Genomic DNA, 24,668 nt, shown 5'->3' with positions numbered 1-24,668 from the left:
CGGAGTGACCGATTTCACCTTGGAAGAACACCAGGCAACCAACATGTGCAAGATGAGCATTAATGTAGGGTGAGTGACAACACCCCCTCCCCCACCCCCCAATTTCTTGTTCTTTGCCATTGCATTTGACTGAGCCACAAATGATATCCAATTAAAATATACGTCTCCTTACGTTCGCATTCATTTGCATTGTCTGTTGTGGCAGGTTTCCAGGGCAACTGGTTGAAACCGGGACAGCACTGATCGCAAGAGCCTCCGCAAGTGTTGTGTTGACAGCCACACTGAAGCCTGAAATGACAAGCGCTGAATTAAGAACAACACAAAGCAGAGAGGCTGAGAAGTTTGGGCTTCCAAACACATCCAGAGCTCCGGGAGGGCTCAGAGAACAAGCAAACCCCAGGGTCACGGTTGGAAAGGAGGAGGAACCAGGGACAGAAGAGTTTTATCAGACCTTCTCAAATCTAGTCAGGTTTTTCAGGATGTTCACAATGAATAGGCATGAAACAAATTTTCATATACAGTAATCGTGATTATCCAATCTTCACTAATCATTGCGGCTTCTCTTTCCACTTTCCGGGGTAGCACAGAGAGAAGTTTCACACCTGAGACTATTTGTTTTGGACCCGAGCCACTGCTTTTACTGCAAAACAGTACCTTTGTGGTCCAAGACCCTGTGTTTACTGCCTTTGTTTATACATTGTTTGAGGGGTTATTACCCGACTTTTCACTTATCTAACAACAGGTCAGTTCTGTTTATGTTGAATAATCAAGATTGTATACTGTACTGGATTTCCAAAGTATGCAAATTTATTTCATTCACATTCATTGCAGGTATCATGAAAACTGATTGGCTGTGGGGTCACCCACTGGATGGGTTTGGAAATCTAATTTGGTATATGTAAATAAGGCGAAGGACTATCCAGTGAGCTCAAGTAATATCACTAGGGCTCCTAGCCAATCAAATCAAAGGCTGTAGGTTCTTTCATAATTTGGGAGATAAGAGATTCCCTCCTTTCCCTGAAAGTATGAGGCGCACTAAGCATTTTAACGCACATTTAGCATGCGCTAAATCAACGCGTGCGCTAACCACTAATGTGTCCATAGGCTAACATGCACACGTTAGCGTTTAGCGCATGTTTAGCATGCGCTAAAAAGCATAGCGCACCTTAGTAAAAGAGGGGGGTGAGTATAAAAAAAAATAAAAAAGGAACGCCAATTAAAATAGGAAAGCATACAGAAAATACAAATTTCAATCATCACAATTTAAAATACAAAATTCGGAATACATTGTGTTTTTTCAAGATGATCTGCTGAAAACCTTCACTAGATATGATCCATTACTTGGGTTAAGCTGCCACCTCATCCACATCAACTTTGTGAACCCAGGAGGTATTCTGACCCACTGAAAAAGGTATACAATATAACAAAATCCAGATTGGTTCAGGCTCTTTGGGTTCATATGAAAGTGGTAGCGATCCTAGTATAAACTGAGATCCCTCCCCTACAGCTCTGTTTGAGACCAAGGATGGGAGAGAGAGAGCCTTTCCAAGGCCAGAGATGGGAGGACTGCAAGAGAGGCTCCTTTTCCCACGCCAATGTCTGAGTTTAGGCATGGGCAGAGGAACAGGCCTCCCTGTGGCAGCATACAAGATTAAGGATGCAGGTGGCAAATGCAATGCAAACAGCTAAGCGAGCTGTTCTTATGAGATACATGGTTCTTATGAGATACATGGTTCTTATGAGATACATTATTATAGTTCACAGGGTAAACTGTGGCGTATTGTGGGCAGAAAATTCAGTTGTACATACAGCCAGAGATTTTTGACAAATACAACAACAATTTATTATTTCTATAGCGCTACCAGCGCATGTAGCGCTGTACATTGTGCATGCAAGACTGTCCCTGCTCAGAAGAGCTTACAATCTAATTATGACAGACGTACAGAGGAGGCTAAAAGGTGGTAGTGGACTGCTGAGGGAATGATAGAGAGATAAGTGGAACGCCTTACCTTTGGCCCTGAGACAGGAAACTAATCTCAACAACTTTAAATCTAGCCTTAAAACTTTTCTCTTTAAAGATGCTTATGAGATCTATTCCTAGGACTAACTTCTCATGAGACTCAGACAATTGGCCACACATTAAAGACTCCCTTTATCCCTTTCTTTTTCATTTCATGTAATGTGTCCTACCCACTTCCCTTATGTAGCATGTTTTGTCTGTACTATTCATGTAATCTGTTTCCTCCCATTTTTATATTTTTTAAATATATATATTTTTTTAAATCTCTGTATACTTGTAAACCACTTTGCACTTAAAAGCGGTATATCAAGACCAAATAACTTGAAACTTTAAAAGCCGCTTCAAATAAGTAGGTTTTTAGTCTGGCTTTGAATACCGCCAGAGACGGAGTCTGACGTAGCGAGCCAGGCAGGTTGTTCCAAGCTTGCGGCGCGGGAAGGTAGCAGAAACAGAGACGGGAGTTGGCGGTAGAGGAGAAGGGGAGAGAGAGGAGGGACTTGTCTGATGAGCAGAGTTCCCGGAGGGGCGTATAGGGGGTAACAAGAGAGGAGAGATACTGAGAAGCTGCAGAGCGAGGTCACATGAATGTCAGTAAGAGGAGTTTGAATATGTATGGTCAAAACCAAAACTAAAAAGGTGCCCCTTTCTGGGAAGTTTGTACAGACACCCAGAACCTCCATATATAGCTCTGTTTTTGGCTCATTTATCAACGTTCCTCAGGTAACCTTCGAACATATCACAGAAGAAAACAGAGCTTGCAATGTATTCTAAAAAGATAAGAATGCTCCACTTATTCGTCTAAGAGCACTACCTCAACAGAAGAAAAAGCCTCAGGTATTATCATGGCAGAGCATGAATACTCAAGCCTCCTCCACCCACATCATCGGCAAAAAATTTCCGGAGAGAATGTGCTTTAACCACTACTCTTTCATGCAGTTAGGAAGCTGGTGTTTGACCAAAGGCCGCGGATGGACCACTGGTCTGACCCAACAGCGGCAATTCTTATGAGATCACTAGCTGCTTCTTTGTGCTGTGAAGTAGAGAATGACACGGTGACAAAATTCATCACCGTTCCCATCCCCGCAGATAACCGCGGTAAACCATCTTCATGTCATTCTATAAGGAGAGAGGGAAGAATCGGAATATGAATGGCCACAACCACTGACCCTCAAGCTTTGCTTTGAAGAATGCTGGTGTAGAAGGAATGAGGCTGAAATAGACACTAAAAAATGACATGGGTTTATTTCCCGCGGTTATCCGCGGGGACGGGGACGGTGATGAATTTTGTCACCGTGTCATTCTCTACTGTGATACAATGTATCAGCCTTAGCCAACGTTTCACGGTCTACAACCGTTGTTTCTTCAGGGCTTTATCCACTTTCACTTCCCTTGCTTTCTTACTCTTACCAGCTCTGCCATGATAATACCCGAGGCTTTTTCTTCCGTTGAGATAGTGCTCTTAGACAAATAAGTGGAGAATTCTCATTTATTGATATTTATCTACTCACTACCACCATTTTAAATAGATTAGTATTTTCTAAAAAGATAAAACACAAGCTCGCAAGTCAGTATATCAATCTCAGCATCTCCACTTTTAACAGGAAGTACTATAGAAACTTTATTCGATCTCAAAGCCTACCACAATATGGGGCTCATTTTCAAAAACAGAATGTCCCAAAAGTGGCATAAAGGGGCAGATAAACATTTTATTCGACAAAGCATCCCAAATCGCTATTTTTGAAACCTATTTTCTAGACGGATTTCTGACCTGTTCATCTGCAGTTCATCTAAATCGCAAGGGGGCATTTTAGAGGCGTGGTTTGGGTGGGACTAAGGCAGGCTTATGACCTGGACATTTTTATGCCATAATTGAACATTGTAGAATACGTTTGGATGTTTGGGGATAGATTTGTTTTAACAACAAAGAAGTTCTAAAAAGGTGTCCAAATTGACCAGATGACAACAGGAAGGATGGAGGCATGAATCCCCCTACACTCACTGACCCTCTCCTACCCCCCAAGGATGTAAATGAAATAGTACATACCTGCTTGTATGACAGCTTCAGATGTTCTGGGAAGTCCCATTAGAGCAAAAAGCAGGTCTCTGAAGTAATCTGGTGACCTGCAGGGAAGGGGACCCAGGACCATATCCCACTCTAACTACTACACTTGTGGTGAAGCTTGTGAGCCCACCAAAATCCACCCAAAACCTACTCTCCAGCAGGCCTACAGAGGAGTTTCCTAAAAAACTGGGATTCTCGAACACTCAGACTTTCTCATTCTACCAATCTCAGCAACAGATGTTAATGTGTACTGGAAAACACATCTGGAGTCATTAGGTTTGCAGCTGTGTACTCTCAAACAGCTGCCAGGGAAGAATTTATGCACAGTTTGAAACTGCTCTTTTGAGATCTCCAATGCAAATGACAGACAGAAGGTCCAAATTTCGTAATTCACCTCTCTAAAGGGCCTATTTACTAAGCTGCATTACCTGATCATCTACCGTATTAATGATTAATATGAATGGGCCAGAGAATGGATAGAGAATGTGGCAAATATCAAGACACAGTAAATGTCACCTGAATAAGTGCAGCTAACTGTATTGAATCATCTGCAATATACCTAGTACACATTAAAAACATTTCTTGGTGTTTAAAGCAAATGAGAAACTCCTGGGACCTCTACCAAAATTTAATACAGAGGAATTTGCAGTTACTCTGCATTAATTTTGGCAATTAACACGTGCCAGCCACAAAATCTTCCCACACGTTAGCAAACGGGGTTCTAAATTAACTCGATCTGGAGAAGAACAGCAGATTCACACACAAAAGCAATTTTCAAAGCTATTTCTGAGAGTAAAAACAAAACCCCAAAACATTTTACCCATAGAAATGGGCTTTAAAAATTACCCATTCTGAATACAGACAAAATGGCAAAGTGTAATTTTGCTTGCCTTGTTCAGAGACTGCCTAGGGGCAGGAAGAGGGCAAACAATAAGCAGCACATCAGGCAGCCTAGGTTAACCTTCGGGCTTACTGCTACTATTATCATTTATCACTTATAATGCTGAAAGGCTGAACATTTTGACAGAAGAGCTTACAATGGGCTAGATTCACTAACCTGCACGATCTGTGTCCGATCTGGGCAGATCCGATGGATTCTTCAACCTCTAATATGCAGATGGAGGCGATCGGATGAACGCCCCCATCTACCGGCACGGATTGCTGGTGTGCGGACCCCGACGCATGCGCAGACCATCTGTAGATGGTCTGCGCTTGCGTCTAAGACCCATCCGAGCCACAACTTTATTTTTAAAACTTTTTAGCCCAGCGAGCCCGTGGTTTTAACCCGCTTTAAACCCACGGGCTTGCAATGCGGGGAAAGGCAGGAGAGATTCGGGGTGGCAGGCAGCAGAGATCCGGGGACGAGCAGGGCGGTGATTCGGGGCAGAGCAGGCAGTAGAGATTGGGGAAGAGCATCGGGGCAGCAGGCAGGAGAGATTTGGGGTAGCAGAGAGCAGGGCTTCAATGGAGCTGGAGAGTTGGAAAGAACATTTCGACTGGTCTCCAACAGTCGCTTTTTAGGTTGATTGGCCAGCCCAGTCGGTTTAAAAAATTTTTGTTAGTGAATCGCGTCCCTGTCTACTTTGCAGGCGTTTTCCCTCATTTGCATGCACGGATTGGAAGCAAATCGCAGGAGAGGTTAGTGAATCGGGCCGGAGGGAAATCTGGTCGCAAAGGGGTCACAAACCGATCGGTACACGATCGGTTTGCTTTGTGAATCTAGCCCAATCTAACTTAGACAGATTCAAGTTTAAAATTTTCAAGTTTATTTAAAATTTGATTGACCGACTAATCATATATTCCAGGTGATGCACAATTCTAAAAACAGTTTATAACAAAAATTCATACATCAAATAAATGACTTACTGGACAAACAGGACCAAAACAGAGTGTAGGGGTAGAAATACAATAATTAAAGGCAAATGAGACAATCAAGGAAAACTACAAATGGAGGGGTATTTGGGGGGGGGGGTTCCCCTAAAAAAAGTAGTTGAGTCTTCAACAGGGCTTTACGATGTCTAGCAGTCAAAAGCATCTTTAAAAAGAAAGCATTTCAACTGGCTCTTAAATCTATCAATATTTCTTTCTTCCCTCAAATAAATTGGCAAGGAATTCCACAATTGGGGAGCCACAAATGAAAAAATATATTGTCTCCGTGTATTAATAGTTGTAAGTTAGCAGATGTTGGTCATTAGATTGAAGTATTCTAGTGGAAGCATAGGAATTAGAATCCTATCGATGAAAGCTGGGGACTTATAGAGCTGAGCCTTAAGCGATAACGATTGAGCCAGTGGCGTACCAAGGGGTGGGCGGGAGGGGTGGTCAGCCCCGGGTGCACGGCTTGGGGGGTTGCATAGCCGGCCAGGTCCTCCAGCCCTTCCTTTATCCCGGCCGCGCCGCTACAATCCTACCTTCCCCACCGACAAGAAATCTTTCCGACGTCAATTCAGATGTCGGAGAGGACGTTCCGGGCCAGCCAGGCAGTGACTGGCTGGCCCGGAACGTCCTCTCTGACGTTGGAATTGACGTCAGAAAGACTTCTTGTCGGAGGGTGGAGGTAAGATTGCAGGTGTGGACCGGGAGGAAGGGGAGAGGCGTTTTTTTTTCCCGCGGTCAGTAGTGCAGGATGTAGGCAGGCAAGCTGGCTGGCTTTAGCGCAGCAGGAAGGGAGGGAGATAGGTAGGCAGACAGGCAGGCTGGCTTTGGGGGTGGAGAAAATCTGGAAGGCAGTGGGGGGGACATAAGGAGGCACTGGGGGCACTAAGGACACGGGAAGGAGGCACTGGGGGCACCATGGACACAGGAAGGAGGCACTGGGGGCACTATGGACATGGGAAGGAGGCACTGGGGGCACTAAGGACACAAGACGGGGCACTGGGGGCACTATGGACACAGGAAGGAGGCACTGGGGGCACTAAGGACACGGGAAGGAGGCACTGGGGGCACTATGCACACAGGAAGGAGGCACTGGGGGCACTAAGGACATGGGAAGGAAGGAGGGAGGGAGGAAATAGAAAGGGACAATTGTTGGGCCTGAGTGCAGAAAGAAAGAAATGAAAGAAAGGATACACAGTCAATTAATAGTTGAAAAAAATAAATGGTCACGTTACCTCTGACTTACTGCAGCAGAGTCGGCAGCTGCGCTGAGGTGCAGGAAGGTCCCGTGATCACTTATCTACCAGCTCTGCTTCGGAAGAAGTAAGTTACGTCAGAAGGGGTGGACCCGGCAGACGCAGTCATTGCGGGACTTTGCCACAACTCCCTGCGTCTGCCGGGTCCACCCCCTCCAACGTAACTTATTTCTTCCGGAGCAGAGCCAGCAGACGAGTCATCGCGGGACCTTCCAGCATGCGGCTGCTGAGTCCACTCCAGAGCAAGTATGTCGGAGTGGGGTGGACTGGCAGCCGGCAGCTACAGTCATCGTGGGACCTTGCTGAATGAAGGGAGAGAAAGGAGCAAGATTGCTGGAATGGAAGAGTGGTGGAGGGAAAGAAAGGGGGCAGATGCTGATTGAAGAGGAGTGGATGATAAGAGAAAGGGCAGACATTGGATGTTAGTGGGGAGCCTATGCTGGATGGAAGTGCAGATGGGAGAGATAAGGGAGCAAATGCAGGAAGGAAATGGGAGGAGAGAAAGAGGGGAGCAGACGCTGGATGGAAGTGGACAGAGAGAGAAGGGTTGGAGAAAGAGGGTACATGATGGAAGGAGGGGATAAATAAAAGGAGGGCACATAATGGGGAAAAAAGGATTGTTAGGGAAACACTGGAGGGGTGAGGGAAAGAGGTGGTAAGCTTTAGGTAGACAGTAAAAAGGACATTGATGAGAGGGTAGTAAGAACGTAATCTAGACAGATGCAGAAAATAAATTGAAAAAGAAAATGAGGGAAAAAAGGGAAAGGGATTGCAGAGGAGAGAGTGGGAGAGGGAAGGAGAGGAGAGAGATGCCAGACCAATGGGGGTGAAACGAGAGATGGAATGGGGAGGCATACAGTTTCTGGAAGGGGCATAGAAGGAGAGAAGATGCCATACAGGGGAAGAGAGACGGCAGACAGTGGATGGAAGGAAGAGAGTTACAAGAAGATGAGGAAAGCAGAAACTACAGAAGACAAAGGTAAAAAAAAAATTTTCTATTTATTTATTGCTTTAGGAGACATGTGTCACTGTTTCTGTGGTGCACTGTATGCAGAGTCCAGCTTCTTACAGGTTCAATTTAACCTTTGTCTATGTATTTCTATTTTATCCCCCCCTTTTACAAAACTGTGGAGCGTTTTTTAGCGCCAGCCGTGGTAGTAGCAGCTCTGATGCTCAGAATTCTATGAGCATCAGAGCTATTACCACCGTGACTAAAATTCACACTACAGTTTTGTAAAAGAGGGAGGGATTAGTTTGTGATTACATATTCCATACTAGGCGAAGGTGTTTTCTTTGTTCTGTGTGTTCGAAAGACATGGTTTTTTTGTTAGGATTGACTGCAGGATTGATCTGTACTAGTCTGGCTTGTTTAGTTTTACAATGGGTATATTGATGTTGTACTGCTCAGTGCAGTATGTAAGATGCTGTCTTTTCCTAGGTACTCATGTGTAACATGCGGCTTGTTACTAAAAATCATGTGTTTCGTACAGATGGGGGGGGTGTCAAAAAATGATGAGCCCCGGGTGTCACATATGCTAGGTATGCCACTGGATTGAGCCCCCACCATTAAATTTAAGGCCCCTTGATTTCCCTCCCCCAACAATCATGATCGCCTCAACATTCCCCTCTCAGAATAATCTGGGTAAATGGACTATTTGAAAACTGCCCACCCTCCCTGCTGTTGTTTCTTTTGGTGTAATCTGACTGCAGCTACTCTTTGGCGCCCCCCGGAGGTTTCTGCCATAAGCGACTGCTTAGACCTGCCAAAAGGTAGAACCAGCCCTGGCTTTGTGATAGCATGCAGAATTTTATTTAAATCCAATGACAAATTTACCCACAGAGAAAGCTGGTGCAAATTTCTGTGGGCAATTTCTCCAGGGGCAGAGCAGTTTTACTTTGATTATTGACAAACATTACCCCCACTTTCCACCAATATGGACACTTTTGAGTACTGTCCCATGTGTAAACTGAAGATGCAGTAGCAGTCTATGTGACTGATCTGTGGTTTCTAATTATCATTCTGTTTAGTCCGTTAGTGAACAAAAGCTCATCCTTTAATTTATGATTAAAAAGGTCAGGTACTCTTGGTCAAAGCTACAAAAGACAAGAGAAAGATCTCAGCTTGTCAAGCATCCGAGAGACTGCACAGATCCTGCATGTTCTCCTAATGAACTATACACAACCTCTGCTTCAGCTACAATATTTACATATTTCTGTGATGACAGAGCACAAGCCCAGCACAGCCATTCCCTTCCGTTACACCATGCAGTGCAGAGCGTAAATCAACAAAACATGACACCTCAAACCAACCAAAAAGCCCCCCAGTGGGGCATCAGTCAGAGTACAGTGTGTGCATGGAAGTCAAGATGCCCAACCATGACTAGACAGGGTACCCTCCCGGGAAGAAGCTATTACAGATAATTCAAAAAGTCCGGAGAGGAAAGTGTATAGGCTGGGGGGTGTCAGCTTTTTGCACACTCTTGCGAGAAAAGGTAAAGAGTTTAATCCATTGAAAGCACCAAGGGAAACTGCAGAGAGTTCAAATACAGCATCTGTGAACACACTTCCCTTCTTGCAAGACTCAGCAGGGAGCAACTGCTTAAGGGGCTCTGAGCCTCTGGATTTCTCCATTTTGTCAGATTGCTGATAAATAATATGCCAGCTGTTGTCATATATTATGCTATGTGCTGACATCTGGCAACAGATCCTCATGTGAAACGCTGCATGGGTGCAGCGACAGAGCCACCCTCCTGAGAAAGGTGTGAGACCTCAGTCTAGCCAAGGCGTTCTTCATATCTCTCTTCCTGCATCTGAGCTCCCAATGGAAATTACACCTGCTCATTTTGGAATAGTTCAGTTCTCCTGGAAATATGGCTATGAAGCAGAAAATAGTGCTACTTCTGAAACTGGGGAAAATGAAGTAGCCCTAAATAAACTGGTCTTTTTGGGGACAAAAATTATATTATTCAGCACGCAAGTATGAGGATGTAATCTCTCTGAGGTTTTATGTGCTGTTCAAGTTGTTTTATGGGTTTTGCATTATTTTACTTGTGTTTATGATTTTTATATTGTGTTGATGTTTATGAAGATTATGCACTGCTTTGGGTATCTATAAGGGGGCAATTCTGTACCTGGGCACCTGGTAGGAGCCTATTTTATAAAGGAATGCACAGTAGCTGCCTATTTCCCTTTACAAATCTGATGCAAAATCACTCCCATATATTCAATAGTATTTCTTGGAAATCATATCAACTTATAGAGAAGCCAGTGCTCAGAGACGTGGAGGTGAAAACAAGGGGCGAACCCCAAAACTATCACCTCACCACCCAATCAACAATTATTCAAAAGGCAAACTTATCTTGAATTACAGATTCCAAGCTGATAAGTTTGCCTTTTGAATAACTGTTGAACAACTTCTAATTCATTATTGTATGAGAAAGTGACAACCTGTGTGGGTACACAGCTGCACAAAGATTTTTCGATATCAACTAAATATATTGAATATGCGATGATTGGGTGGTGAGGTGATAGTTTTGGGGTTCGCCCCTTGTTTTCACCTCCACGTCTCTGAGCACTGGCTTCTCTATAAGTTGATATGATTTCCAAGAAATACTATTGAATATATGGGAATGATTTTGCATCATATTTGCTATAGTCTCTTTAATCACACACAATACATCAAGTATTGAATTTGTGGACCCCCTGATCTATTTATTTTCCTTTACAGGCAGAGTCTGGGTGGAGCATGGGAAGAACTCACATGTGTGCACAAAACTTGCAGATTACTATAAGTTGCATGCATACCTCTGACACTTAGGTGCACACACATCAGCTGTATGACAGGTATAATCGCTCATGCCTACCTTATAGGTGGGTGTATCTGCAGTTACACTAGTATTTGTAAAGGAAACCTACTGTACATTCCTTTATAAAATAGGCTCCTACCAGGAGCCCAGGTACCGAATTGTCCCTTTAGAGATACCCAAAGCAATGCATAATCATCATAAACACCAATACAATATAAAAATCATAAACACAAGTAAAAGAATACAAAACCCATAAAACAACTTGAACAGCACATAAAACCTCAGAGAGATTGCATCCTCATGCCATGCTTTTTCAGATTTTGCGGGTATATTGAGAAATTGCAATACACATAAACATTAGGCCAGGTTTACCGAACACTCTTGTTCTTCGCTAGTAAAACCTCAGACCTTCAGCTTGGTGTGATACGGCTGCTCTAAGCACCTTGCTCACAACCGCTTGGCATGCTAACGTGGCATGTGGAGATCAGCTGGTATGAATGCCCGAGTGGGTCACAGAGAAAGCCCACAACTGATGATCATGGCAGCCCCATTCTCTCTCACAGTGTTCTGAGAAAGCAATTTTCAAGCTGTAAGCTACATGTTGTAAAGGGAAAGGGACTTTTTCCGTGTGGTTACCATCAAAGCATTGTACATATTTTAGACAGGTACTTATTTTGTACCTGGGGCAGCGAACTGTTAAGTGAATTATCCAGAATCACGAAGAACTGCAGTGGGAATGAAACTCAAAACCTCAGGGTGCGGAGGCAGCTGCTCTAACCACTAAGTCACTCCTCCACTTATGAGACTGGCTGCTGCTGAGAGGTCAGAAAGTGCATAGATTTACAGTATAGGAGAAAGGCAGTAGATGACACGGGCAGAGGTTTTCTGAACATAAGAATAGTCTTACTGAATCAGACCAATGGTCAGTCTAGCCCAGTATCCCGTCTGCTCTAGAGACTGTGCCTAGTTCTGAGGTAGAGGTCTGAATGGGAACGGGGATTGCGGGAATCCCCCCTAACCCACGGTACTCCCACGGGGACCCCCCTCTGGCCCACGGGACTCCCACGGGGACCCCCCTCTAGCCAACGGGACCTCCCACGGGGATGGAAGACTTTGGAAGCAGGGTTCGTCCATAGAATATAATGGATACGTCAGCCTTAGTAAAAGAGGGGGTTTATAAGTTAATTACCTAAACAGAAAACAAAAAAAGGGTTCCACCAAAGAGATTCCACAAGGGAAACAGCAGTGCAAACACAAAAGAAACTGTAGAATTGATGATCCTGTCAGAAGTAATTGCTGCTTTTTATGGGGACGGGCGGGGATGGAGGTAATTCCTTGCGGGGATGGGTGGGGACGGAGAGGATCCTGACAGGGACGGGTGGGGACGGAGAGGATCCTGGCAGGGACGGGTGGGGACGGAGAGGATCCTGGCGGGGACGGGCGGGGATGGGTGGGATTTCTGTCCCCGTGCAACTCTCTATTCTGAAGCTCCTGTCTGCCACTGGTGTTAAACATACAGGTAATACTGTAACTAACCAGACAGAAGTAATACCAGAGTGCAGCTGGGGTCAGCCACTAACAACCCACCAGACTAAGATGCGACAGGGCAGGCTATGGGCTTTTTTTTTTTTTTTTTTTTATAAGTGATGACATGTATGAAAAAAATACCACTCAGCCCCCTAACCCCTGCACTGTGAATGGGAAACACACACAAGCAGAAATCCAGGTTCTATTACTGTGGTTCAAAGGAGGCCTTAATTCGCATCTCAAGGACACGATGGGTTGCTCACCGCAGGGTACAGCTGTTATATTCCAATAATTCAGTATAATCTCGTTATAACGGACTCGCTTATAACAGAACCTCGTCTATAGCGGCCATGCGTCTTTATAAACATGCAGACAATCATCAGATATAGTGGACTCACATATAACGATATAACGGACAACCCATTTAGTCCCCAGAGCCGCTTTTAGCTGTAGCTTTGTTCGGTTATAACGGACATGCAGGCTCCGCTTACAAAGCGTGTGGCATGCCAGTGATATAATATCGTGGCGGTGCCGGTGATATAGTATCAAATGCAGTCCAGAAGAAAATGACAAGAGTATTTTCCTTTCCAGTACAGTACGACATAACGCTTTAGAACATCTTTTAGTGTTCTGGTTTTGCAATCATTTCGTGCCATACCAATGTTTTGCTGAGTTTTGTTCTTGATCTTGCTGATATGCTTGTGCAGTGACTGTTGTTCATTGATTGTACGTTGTTTCAAGTTGACCTAAATAAAGTTTTAAAAAAATGCAACTCTGGATATAACGGACTCTGGATATAACGGACTGTTTTTCCAGGTCCCTTGAAGACCGTTATAACGAGATGTGCAGCAGCTTGGAAAATGCATACAAACGGTGCTTGGAAAACAGAGGGCCCAGTATTCAGTGACAGCAGCAGCCAACTGGGATCAAGTTAAACGCAAGCCACGGAGTTTAACTTATTGCCTATACTCCATATGCTAATGTATGTTCAATGCGGTCATTGCTCGGCCGCTATCATCCTCTTTCTGTAAAAAGGCGCCTACATGTAAGTGCCACCTGCACGCTTAAATGTACAGAACACTGCCATGCGCACTTTAAGTAAACACTTGCGCACATAAACCTAAGGGCTGTTCTGTGATTATGCACTAACATGTTCTGTCTTTGCATCTGATAATATGTATTTTTTGTTGTGCACCCCGATTTTAAATATTTTGTATTGCTCCGTGGTCGAACCTCATCTGGAGTATTGTGTTCAATTCTGGTCTCCTTATGTCAAGAAAGATATAGTGGCGCTAGAAAAGGTTCAAAGAAGAACGACCAAGATGGTAAAGGGGATGGAACTCCTCTCGTATGAGGAAAGATTAAAATGGTTAGGGCTCTTCGGCTTGGAAAAGAGACAGCTGAGGGGAGATATGATTGAAATCTACAAAATCCTGAATGGAGTAGAACGGGCACAAGTGGATCAATTTTTCACTCCGTCAAAAATGACAAAGACTAGAGGACACTCGATGAAGTAACAGGGAAATACTTTTTTTTTTTGTAATAATTTTTATTGAGAAAGCAGTCAAAGACAAACAACAAGGCCCAAACTGAGGACCAAAATACTAGTACAGAAGAAGAGTAAATCGCTGGTAGATACAAAGCCGTACAACAGGAGAGGTGCAATCGAAACAATCGCTAGGAATAAATACAAAATCAGCTAGATAGAAAAGAAGAACCCCCCCACTTACCTTGTAGGAGGAAATTTTTTTTCACTCAGAGAATAGTTAAGCTCTGGAAAGCGTTGCTAGAGGATGTAGTAAGAGCAGATAGCGTAGCTGGTTTTAAGAAAGGTTTGGACAAGTTCCTGGAGGAAAAGTCCATAGTCTGTTATTGAGGAAGACATGGGGGGAAGCCACTGCTTGTCCTGTATCGGTAGCATGGAATATTGCTACACCTTGGGTTTGGGCCAGGTACTAGTGACCTGGATTGGCCACCATGAGAATGGGCTACTGGGCTTGATGGACCATTGGTCCGACCCAGTGAGGCTATTCTTATGTTCTCTTAGTATTACAATAGGCGATATATCAAATAACTATTAAACTTGAAACTTAGTGCCTAATTGTCAGAAGGGTGTTCATGGGGAGGGGGGTGGCAATATTTATGCATGCTTTGAGTACATAAATGTGCACATTTACATTTAGGTCCACTAATATTCTATAAATTCACTTATGCATTTTCTCGCAAAATGTAGGTGCCTAATTGCTGACCTATGCTAGTATTCCATATCTTAGGCCAGGGGTCGGCAATCTGTGGCTTGCAAGCCACATGCAGCTCTTCTTGCATGTGGCTTCGGCTCTCCAGGCCACAACCCTTTAATCTCTTTCCCGGCCACAACCCTTTAATCTCTCTCCCAACCCCATGATCCCTCCCCGGGCCTACCTGGTGGTCCAGCAGGGGTCTTTGTGGCAGGAGAGTGGCCTTATGCGTACAAGTATTCTTACAGAATAGGCACACATTTTAATGAAATACAAATAGGTGCCTCAGCGGAGAGGCCCAGTTATAAAATTCTCTTGTAGGGGTAATTCTATATAGTGCACTAATTAGGTACACAAACAAAAATTAATAGCATTTAAGTGCCAAAACGGTGGTAGAGAGGTGGCAGTTAGGTGCCCATCCCCCTCTTTAACCAAGGCGCGCTAGTCTTTTTAGCGTGCGCTAAACGCTAAAGCGTCCATAGAATATAATGGACGCGTTAGCCGGGCACTAAAAAGGCTAGCGTGCCTTAGTAAAAGGCCCCTATATCTTGCTGCCTAAGTTGCTCATTTTCAAAGCAGACGGACATCTTAAAAAGGCCAAAAAGAGTCCATCTGCTGAAAACATCCAAATTACGATGTTCAAAAGGCAGAATCTGGATGTTTTCTAATGCAGTTCGTCCAAATAGCAAGAGGGCATGTTTAGGATGAGACTAAGGTGTGCCCGAAATTAGGAGTCCAACAGTGACAATGGAACGGGAAGAAATGTCCACATCTAAAAAGAAAGAATTATTTATTTTTTCAATCTGGACGTGTTTCAACCACTTCCAGTTTACAAGAAGGTGCCCTGACTGAGCAACTGACCATTGGAGGGATTAAGACATGACTCCTTCTTAATACCACTGTGGCTGCTGCCCTCTCCCTCGACCCTGAAACTGAAACCAGAAAAGAAAACTAGAATCTATGGGGAAGATTCTCAAAACTTTAACGTGGTCACTAAACCAGTTCATGTATTTTAGTGGTGGATTTTCAAAACGGCTTCCTAGTAGTCTCCGACTCTGCCATGTAAATGTACTACAACAAGGTCATTAATATTAAAACAACCACTCCAGGCAATTCTCTATTATTACCGTGTGATTCCCTAACCTTGTTGTCCTACATTTGCGAGCAAAATTTTCTGGCAGGACTGAACTATTCTAGCCTTACTTTTTGGTCAGTGCTTGAGCGCTGATTGGCTCAGGCATTGACAGGAAAGTAAGGCTTGACAGCCCAGACCTGTCAGAAAATTTTGCCGCCATCAAGCAACCCCCCCCCCTCCAGCAGCGGGAGAGATGTCCAATCCCTCCCACCGCTGCTGTTAAGCAACCCCCCCCCCACTCTGACACACCCCAGCAGCAGGAGAGATGCCTACTCCCTCCTTCCGCCAAGCAATGCCAATGATCGGGATGGTGTGGAGCTAAAGTAGAAGGGGGAACTTTTTTCTTGATACAGCCTTCGGGCGAAACATGTCGGAGTGACAGGTCCCTTCCCAATAATTACTGACAAAGGGAAAACTCAGAAAAAGAAAGAAAAAAAAGATAAGTTGAAAGATTAATTATTTATTTACTGAAGTATTGAAGCACTAATGCACTTTATATAAAACACAATGGTCTGATGAGGAGGCTAGTGCCACATAGTGTTTGGCCACTCAAATCAATTTGCTAATACTGGCACTTCTGAAGACCAATGAATAAGTAAAATCTATAAGTAAACTTGCCGTGAAGTACTGTTTTTGGAGAACACGAGTGATAGTATAAAAGTACAAAGGATTGCTGCACACATTACATAACTGCAAAGACGGCATTCGCGTAGGAAAAGGAATGGGCATTCTGATTTCAGTGCGTGCTTTATTGAATACTATCAGTTAGGTGTCTAACAGCTGCATTTAGAAGCCCTCCTCTGCACCTGCCATAGAGCAAGCGTTAAGTAGTGGGGCCTAAATGTAGGTGCCTAATTGCTGACCTATGCTAGTATTCCATATCTTAGGCCAGGGGTCGGCAATCTGTGGCTTGCAAGCCACATGCAGCTCTTCTTGCATGTGGCTTCGGCTCTCCAGGCCACAACCCTTTAATCTCTTTCCCGGCCACAACCCTTTAATCTCTCTCCCAACCCCATGATCCCTCCCCGGGCCTACCTGGTGGTCCAGCAGGGGTCTTTGTGGCAGGAGAGTGGCCTTCTCGCTCCTGTCTCCTCGCAGCTGCCTTCTAATCTAAAATAGCTGCTGTGACCTCTCGCAATTGCTTGCAATATTTCCTGTGGCACTGTGAGTTGCTGCGAGAGGTCACAGCAGCCATTTAAAAGGCAGCCATGAGGCGGTAGGAGCGAGAGGTCCATGCTCCTGCACAAAGACTCCCACTGGACCACCAGGTACCTCAGTAGGCCCAGGGGTGAGGGTCCATGGGGTTGGGATAGAGATTAAAGAGTTGGGGCCTGGAGAGGTGAGAGAACCTTAGTAATAGGCAGGGGAGGGAGGGAGGGATGAGAGGTGCAGGCCCTTCAGACTTTCAATATTGCCGAAATAAGGGCGGAGGCAGTCCGCCCCAGCACCCATCCTCCTCTCCGCCCCAATGCTCTTTCCCAATCCCCCATGCCACTCGCGTGCGACCCTTTCCTCATACCTCTTTAATTTTCCCTGCATGAGCAGCATTACGAACTTGCTGCCTACATCGGTATTGCCTCTCTCTGACGTCACAACTGGGCCCCGCGTCTAAGAAGTGATGTCAGAGGGATAGCCGATATGACATAGGCAGCAACTTTGTGATGTTGCTTCAGCCTGGAAAATTAAAAAGGTATGGGGGAAGGGAAGGAGTGGTGGGCAGGGGAAGGGCACTACTCACCCTTGCAACGCCACACGGGGAAATTCTACTTTTAGGCACATTTTTAATTCTTTGGGAAGTTCCGATGAAAAGACTGATGGTGCGACATTATCTCATTTCACAAAGTCTATTAAGAGACACAGCTCCACGGCGTAGTCTCAGTCTTTTTTACACTGTTAATTACAGATATATCCGAGTGTGTGCATACCTCACTTCTTCAATCTTCAGCACTGGAGACAGGCCTGAGTGTTCCCCACAAGTAAAGGGACCACAATTGCCACAACACCTTGTTTGAGAAATGCATCAGATCCATGCTCACTCCATTTCTCATTACCAGAGCCCCATGGAAGGATTTTCCCCTCTCCCCTGCACTTGACAGTACCACAACCATACATGAGGAGTTCACACATGCGGAAGCAGACAGAGCAGTATTACAACCTCATTGTCCAGTCAGATTGTAGGATCTGAACTAGAGAATGACATGGGGGCCAAATTTTTCCCCGTCCCCGCGAGTTCTTTTCCTGTCACTGCCCCATTCCTGCAAGCTCCATCCTCACCTGCACAAGCCTCACGCACTTTAAAATCATAAGGGTTTGAAGCTTATGCGATTAAAGCAGAGCCTACAGCAATGGGGCAGGGACAGGGGCAGCACCAAAACTCGTGGGGATGTGACAGAAAAATTGAGTTACCGCAGGGACGGGGACAAATTTGTCCCTGTGTCATTCTCTAATCTGAACTTGAAACCTCCTGGTTCCGTACTGGGAACTTCCCTGCTGATTCCACATGCCATCTCCTCTCTCCTCACGCGTGCACATTCACATTCCTGAATCGGAAAGTATCTCACCTAAAGGGATCTTTGGGATCCCGGGCATCGCAGACATCAGCGTGACCGTGGCAGACGCAGCGTCCCCCAATGCTGACATCCTTAATACTGTAGTAATACTAGAAGACAAATAAATGTTCATTTTCACATTATGTAATGTAATGTAATGTAATTTATTTCTTATATACCGCTAAACTCCGTTAGGATTCTAAGCGGTTTACAGAAAATAGACAATAGGGTGCATTAAAATTATAAGTAAAATAGGTACTTAGAAATTCCCTTACTGTCCCAAAGGCTCACAATCTAACTAAAGTACCTGGAAAAAATGACAATTAGTAGAGTAATGAAGAAATAAAATAGAGATAGATGAGAAAAAATAAGAAAATAAACATTCTAATAAGACTACAATGATCTAAAGGACTTTGGAAGGTTGAAAAAAGAGGGGAGATAGGAAATAGAAGCAGAAGGGAGAACCGTTGAAACTATAGAATTCTTGGGAAATTTAAATAATAAAATAGGAAACAAAAAACAAGTGGCAAAACAATGAATGAGATTTAAAAATAAAATATCATAAACTAAAAAGAAAGTGAAAAATAAAAAAACAAAACAGTCAAGACTGAAGTCCTGCTTGAAATGACTTCACATATATTTTAGCCAATGAAATGATTGCAGAGCTCCCTGCGTTCGCCCCAGCGTTTGGCAGTGGTCTGCTTCAGCAGTAACATCAGCCTCCCACAAGAAAAGCTGAAGAGCAGTCATTGCCAGCCCTCTGTCTTGTCAGCAGAGTACCCCTAACCACCGCCCCCCTTTACCGGTTTAACAAGTTCTATTTAATCATGACACAACGTAACAGTAGATGCTACCTTCCAGAGGTAGAAAGACAAGAAAAACAGCAAAGGTGACCTGTAGTGCTCAATTTCTTTATTACATCAATTAAGACTCGACACGTACGTGTTTCGGCCACCATGGCCTGCTTCAGGAGTCTGAATCTTGACCTTAAAAAAGAAATTAAAAATCGCCTATGTAGCTGGCCTTCTTGCTATTATTCTTTGGGTAAAATAAGAAATAAAAATGAAAATAGTAAAATTATATGTTTCCATTTGATAATTGTTTGTTTGGTTTTTTTTTTAAATAAATCTTTATTAATTTTCCATATGAAAACAGTGCATTGAATTATACATTCAATTGACTTCAAGACAGCACTTACAATTGTTCAAAGAAATACTACAAAACATTTTCCCCCCCCACCCTATTCAAGAACCCGAACTCTTTCATTTAGTCAATTAATACAATAAAATATAATTACCCCCCTCCCAAGATGTGCAAATCGAATAGGATAATCCAGCTAATCAGTGTTAACAAAATTTGTCGATGGACCCCACGTTAATTTAAATATCTTATTACACAAAATTTCTGCATTCATTTTTTCATATTTATAGCATAAACATAAAGAATTCCACCAAAAGGAGAAATTAAGGGCTCCTTTTACAAAGGCACGTTAGCGGTTTAACGCGCGTAATATCGTGCGCTAAACCGCCGGACATGCTAGCTGCTACCGCCTCCTCTTGAGCAGGCGGTAGTTTTTCGGACAGCGCGGGGGTTAGCGTATGATGAAAAGTCATGTGTGTTAACCCCGCTAGTGCTTTGTAAAAGGAGCCCTAAGTCTATCCAAATTTTTTCCAGTTTTTAGTAACCATTTGCATGACTATCCCAGTCATTATGGCAAATAGTCTGCTTTTATATCTATTTAATGGAGGTTTAGGTGACAACAATGTACCACAGATAACCACCTCATAAGATAACGGAATCGAAGACTCCAAAATCAAATTTTGTCCCCATATTGATTTCCAAAAGATGAGTATCAAAGGACAATAAAACAACAAATGATCCAGTGTACCTATTTCAAGATGACAGTGCCAGCATGAACTGTCTAACTTCTGCAAACTAACTGGGGACCAAAAAATTCTATGTAACAAAAAGAACCAAATTTGTCCCATAGATGCTGACACTGTACATCTCATCCTCCAAGTCCAAATCCGTGGCCATTGAGTAGCAGAAATCTGCTGTTTAATCCCAACGCTCCAAATGTCCTTTAGGCTATTTTTAGGTTTTTTATTCAAATATTTCCATTTGATAATTGTTGATTTGCAACAGCCAGAAAAATATGTATTCAAAGACTTTATGGAAAATTTCAACCGGAAATTTAAAGATAAGGTGTTATTCTTTAAATGCTGCCTGTTGTGTCCCACAGAAAACTTTAAACATGCACATTAACTTTACAGCCAGAATGTCTGACTTCATAATAATAATAACTTTATTTTTCTATACCGCTATAGTCAGACGACTTCTAGGTGGTTCACATCGAAAGAAGGCTGGACATTCAGCGAATTACAAATGGATGAGGGGGAATATTACAGAAGAAAAGTAAGGCGAGGAAAAGTAAGAGGGGTTGTAAGGGGAGGGAAGTGAGAGGGGTTGCCTGAGAGATTGCTTCGGGTTTGTAGGGGGAAAAGCGTGGTGAGCGAAGGTCGGTCTGTTTAGGTGATGAATTTGTCAAAGAGTGGTTTTGATTGATTTTCGGAATGCGTTGTAGGTCTGTCTGGTTTTATTTATGTAGTTTCCTAGCCAGGATTGTTGTCTGTTAGCTTGGAACATGAAGGTTCTGTCAAGGAAGGATTTGTATTTGCAGCCAGTGATTTTAGGATAGGCGAAGATGTTTTTATTTCTGGTTGTTCGTATGGGGTTGTGTAGAGTGAAGTGTGTTTGCAGGTAGGAAGGTTCTAGGCCCTAGATTTGTTTGAAGCAGATACATGCAAATTTGGTGCTCAGATGCTGATTTTTAACATCCAAGAGAGATATGCAAGGAGCGTATTGCTTGATTTGGATACATATTTGGAAATTGCTGTTGCTTTTCATTTTTTTTACCCCACATCTATTTACATTTTCTTTTACGTTTTAGGAATTATGGGCTCCTTTTACTAAGCTGTGATAGCGTTTTTAGCGCACGCAGAATTTTAGCGCACGCTAAACCTGCGCTTCGCGGCTAGAACTATCGCCAGCTCAACGCTGGTGTTAGCGTCTAGCGCACGCTAAAACCGCTAGCGCAGCTTTGTAAAAGGAGCCCTATGTGCCTTTTTTGTGATTCTAGAGCCTGGCTCTAGAATCACAAAAAAGGCACATAGGGCTCCTTAAAAGCCCCTGGGAGTGGAATAATCTTCCAGGATACGTTCGCCAGCAGCAAAATGTTCAGAGCTTTAGGAAACTGCTGAAAAGACATCTGTTCTGTAAAATGAAATATCAGGTCTGAGTTTGGCTGAAGGAGAAGGAGTGATGACTCTTGAGTTCTGGTCACGGAGGTGTTCGATGGTCTGGTTTGTTTTATTTGGTTTATTGATGTCTGTTATTGAGGCATCTTGCATGACTTATGGAATTTTATATTTTGATGTATGTGTGGGTTAGGCCAGTTTGGGCCGTAAAAGATATCCGTTGTTGATGCGACATGTATGTTATATGTAATCTGATTTGATATGTAAGTATGTAATTTGTTATAGTGTGTCTCTGAAGTGTTTTGTACGATAAATGTAAATTTTTTATTTTGTATATTAATATGTAACTCGTCCTGGATAAGGGCGGGTGAGAAATAAACAAACAAAAAAAAAGTTCACTTAATTCTGTTTTCACTGAGGAAATCATCTTTATACCAGAAATAGATCAGCTTAGCCTTAGTTCATATATAGTTTCTGTTCGATAATTGTTGATTTGCCACAAACAGCTAGAAAAATACTTATAGCAGACGCTCTTAATACAAACAGGAAATTGCTAATGAGTTCATGTTAAATGCCCAGATTTATAATAGAATTATAAGCAAAGCAAGTCACACCAAATAGCATAGGTATTAGCAATTTCCTGTTTGTATTAAGAGTGTCTGCTGTAAGTATTTTTCTACAAAAAATAATGATCTCGCTCATACAATATTAATATATATTTAAGTATTTATATACCACTTATAGCCTAAGTGGTTAACATTCAGGTACTCAAGCATTTTTTCCTATCTGCCCCGGTGGGCTCACACTCTTATCTAATGTACCTGGGGCAGTCAAAGCTCCATCATTTTTAGAAAGGTACATTATTCCATATATTCCTACTAGAAGTTTGAGATCAGAAGACAAAAACCTTCTAGTAATTCCACCACTTAGTATAATAAATACAAGACAAGATACGATCTTTGCAGTTACAGCACCCAGAATATGGAATTCCTTACCATCATTTATTAAGGAAGAAAAATCACTAAATAAATTTAAATGACTGTTAAAATGCTGGTTGCACAAGGATGCTTTTGAGACCTAATTATCGGAGTCTCTATTGATCCCATTCGTTGCTTTAACTCACTTGTCCTCTGTCTTAGGCTCTGAGAAATTGAATTTAAAAAAAAAAGTTCTTAATTTTCTATTATACTTTTATCAATACTTTTAAAGTTTCTTACCCTCTGTTTGTATTTTCCTTGTATGTATCCTTTACTATACTTATTGTAGTTCTCCCTATTTCCCTTATGTATTGGTATGTCATGTCCGTCTGTGTTGATTTTAGTTAATAATTAAGACCCTGTTTTAATTGTAAATCGCTTTGAATTAATGATATTGCGATACATCAAAATTTTAATAAAACTTGAAACTTCCACATGACTGTTTCCAGTGTTTCATCTCAAAAGTTGAAGGTGTTCTTAATGGCGTTACCAGATTCCAACTTCGAGATAAGTGGCGTGTTTATTTCTACTGAGCACGGCTGATAAACGGCTGCACAAGTTTAAAAGAAAAAACAGCAAAAAATAAACATAGAAGAGATAATCGTAAGCAATGACTGGATGGTAAGCTCCGCAATGGGGTGTACTCCCTACAGAGCTTCATATCTCTGAGTACATGAGAAGAATATTGTATGAGTGAGATCATTATTTTTTGTATATCAATTATTTTTCTCTTCTCAGTTTTGGACTATTGAATACCCTGTCATATCTAGTTGAGTAAGTATTTTTCTGGCTGATTGTGGCAAATCAACAAACAGAAACATATAGACCCTGTTTTACTAAGGTGCGCTAATCAAATTAGCGCGCGCTAATCAGTTAGCGCACCTTAGTAAAACAGGGGGCTAGTTCTATTATTTTCATTTTTTATTTTACCCAAAGAACAATTAGCAAGAAAGCAAACTACATAGGTGATTTTCATTTCTTTTATAAGGTCAAGATTCAGAATCCTGAAGCAGGCCATAGTGGCCGAAACACGTACGTGTCGAGTCTTAATCGATATAATAAAGAAATTGAGCACCACAGGCCACCTTTGCTGTTTTTCTTGACTATTTAATCATGAGACACAGGGAAGTGAAAGGTTGAAAGCTGTGTAACAACTCACACGCATAAAATGAACATATATTGAGCAGTGACGTGTCTTCCAGAAGCACACCCCAAGAAACCTTGAGATGAACATCAGGACAGCATCCAGTGCTAACCGATTACTGCTTTCTAGGGCTTTTAAGTTTCAGCACAGCCCAATGGAAATACAGTCCAGCCCAGAGCACCCGACCTGCTCCTAAGGAAACTCAAGAGATGGCTTAGCATCGTATTTTTACAAAAAATTTAAATTGTGCTACAATTAGTTGTTCTCGTCTCATGTTTTATCTACCCTCAACCTATGTATCTGGCATCAATAAATAGGTTTCATCACCCGAATTAGGGACTTGGATTCTCTGTTCCTGGGAAATGTTTCCAACGTACATGTAATGTGTTTTGAACTTCCTTTTCTCCCAGGAATAGTAGGAATTATATTCTGAATTTCTGATTAACATGCACCTCTTGTGCTTGCTTGGCTATTGTTTGTTGGGAGGGGGGGATATGGTATATAATTATTTTGTTAGTATGCCTATGACTGTTCTGAGTTAAGGGATAGTTTCTTATAATATCCCTTGTAATATAACACCTTTTAGAAGTTACCACGATCCTCAGAAACACCACTTTGTGTTCAATAAATTTTCATTACAGAAAAGCTCTATGTGTTGCATCATCATTGGATCAAAAGTTTTACATAAATTATTGAATAAATATTTTTTATATATATATATATTTTGTTTGTGTTTTTTGTCTTTAAATATAAATAGTATTTCAGCATTCAGCAATTATCAATGCTATTTATATTTAAAGACAAAAAACACAAACAAAATATA

The 24,668-nt window shown here is 42.6% G+C and overlaps 1 protein-coding gene across 2 annotated transcripts in view; it reads right to left on the bottom strand.

The window, feature by feature from the left end:
• The window catches only part of LAMA5 (laminin subunit alpha 5), a 406,583-nt gene that overhangs the window by 250,118 nt on the left and 131,797 nt on the right, over positions 1 to 24,668 (bottom strand). For both annotated transcript variants that reach the window (XM_033963610.1, XM_033963611.1), the window contains exons 6-7: positions 18,480 to 18,577; positions 173 to 288 (exon numbers count right to left, since the gene is read on the bottom strand). In XM_033963610.1, the coding sequence (XP_033819501.1) occupies positions 173 to 288; positions 18,480 to 18,577 (214 nt within the window). The remainder of the gene's footprint in view (positions 1 to 172; positions 289 to 18,479; positions 18,578 to 24,668) is intronic.

This window comes from Geotrypetes seraphini, chromosome 11 (genome assembly GCF_902459505.1).
Source record: "Geotrypetes seraphini chromosome 11, aGeoSer1.1, whole genome shotgun sequence".
Classification (NCBI taxonomy): Eukaryota; Metazoa; Chordata; class Amphibia; order Gymnophiona; family Dermophiidae; genus Geotrypetes; species Geotrypetes seraphini.
Note: the sequence above shows the minus strand (reverse complement) of the source record. Positions and strands in the feature narration are given on the sequence as shown.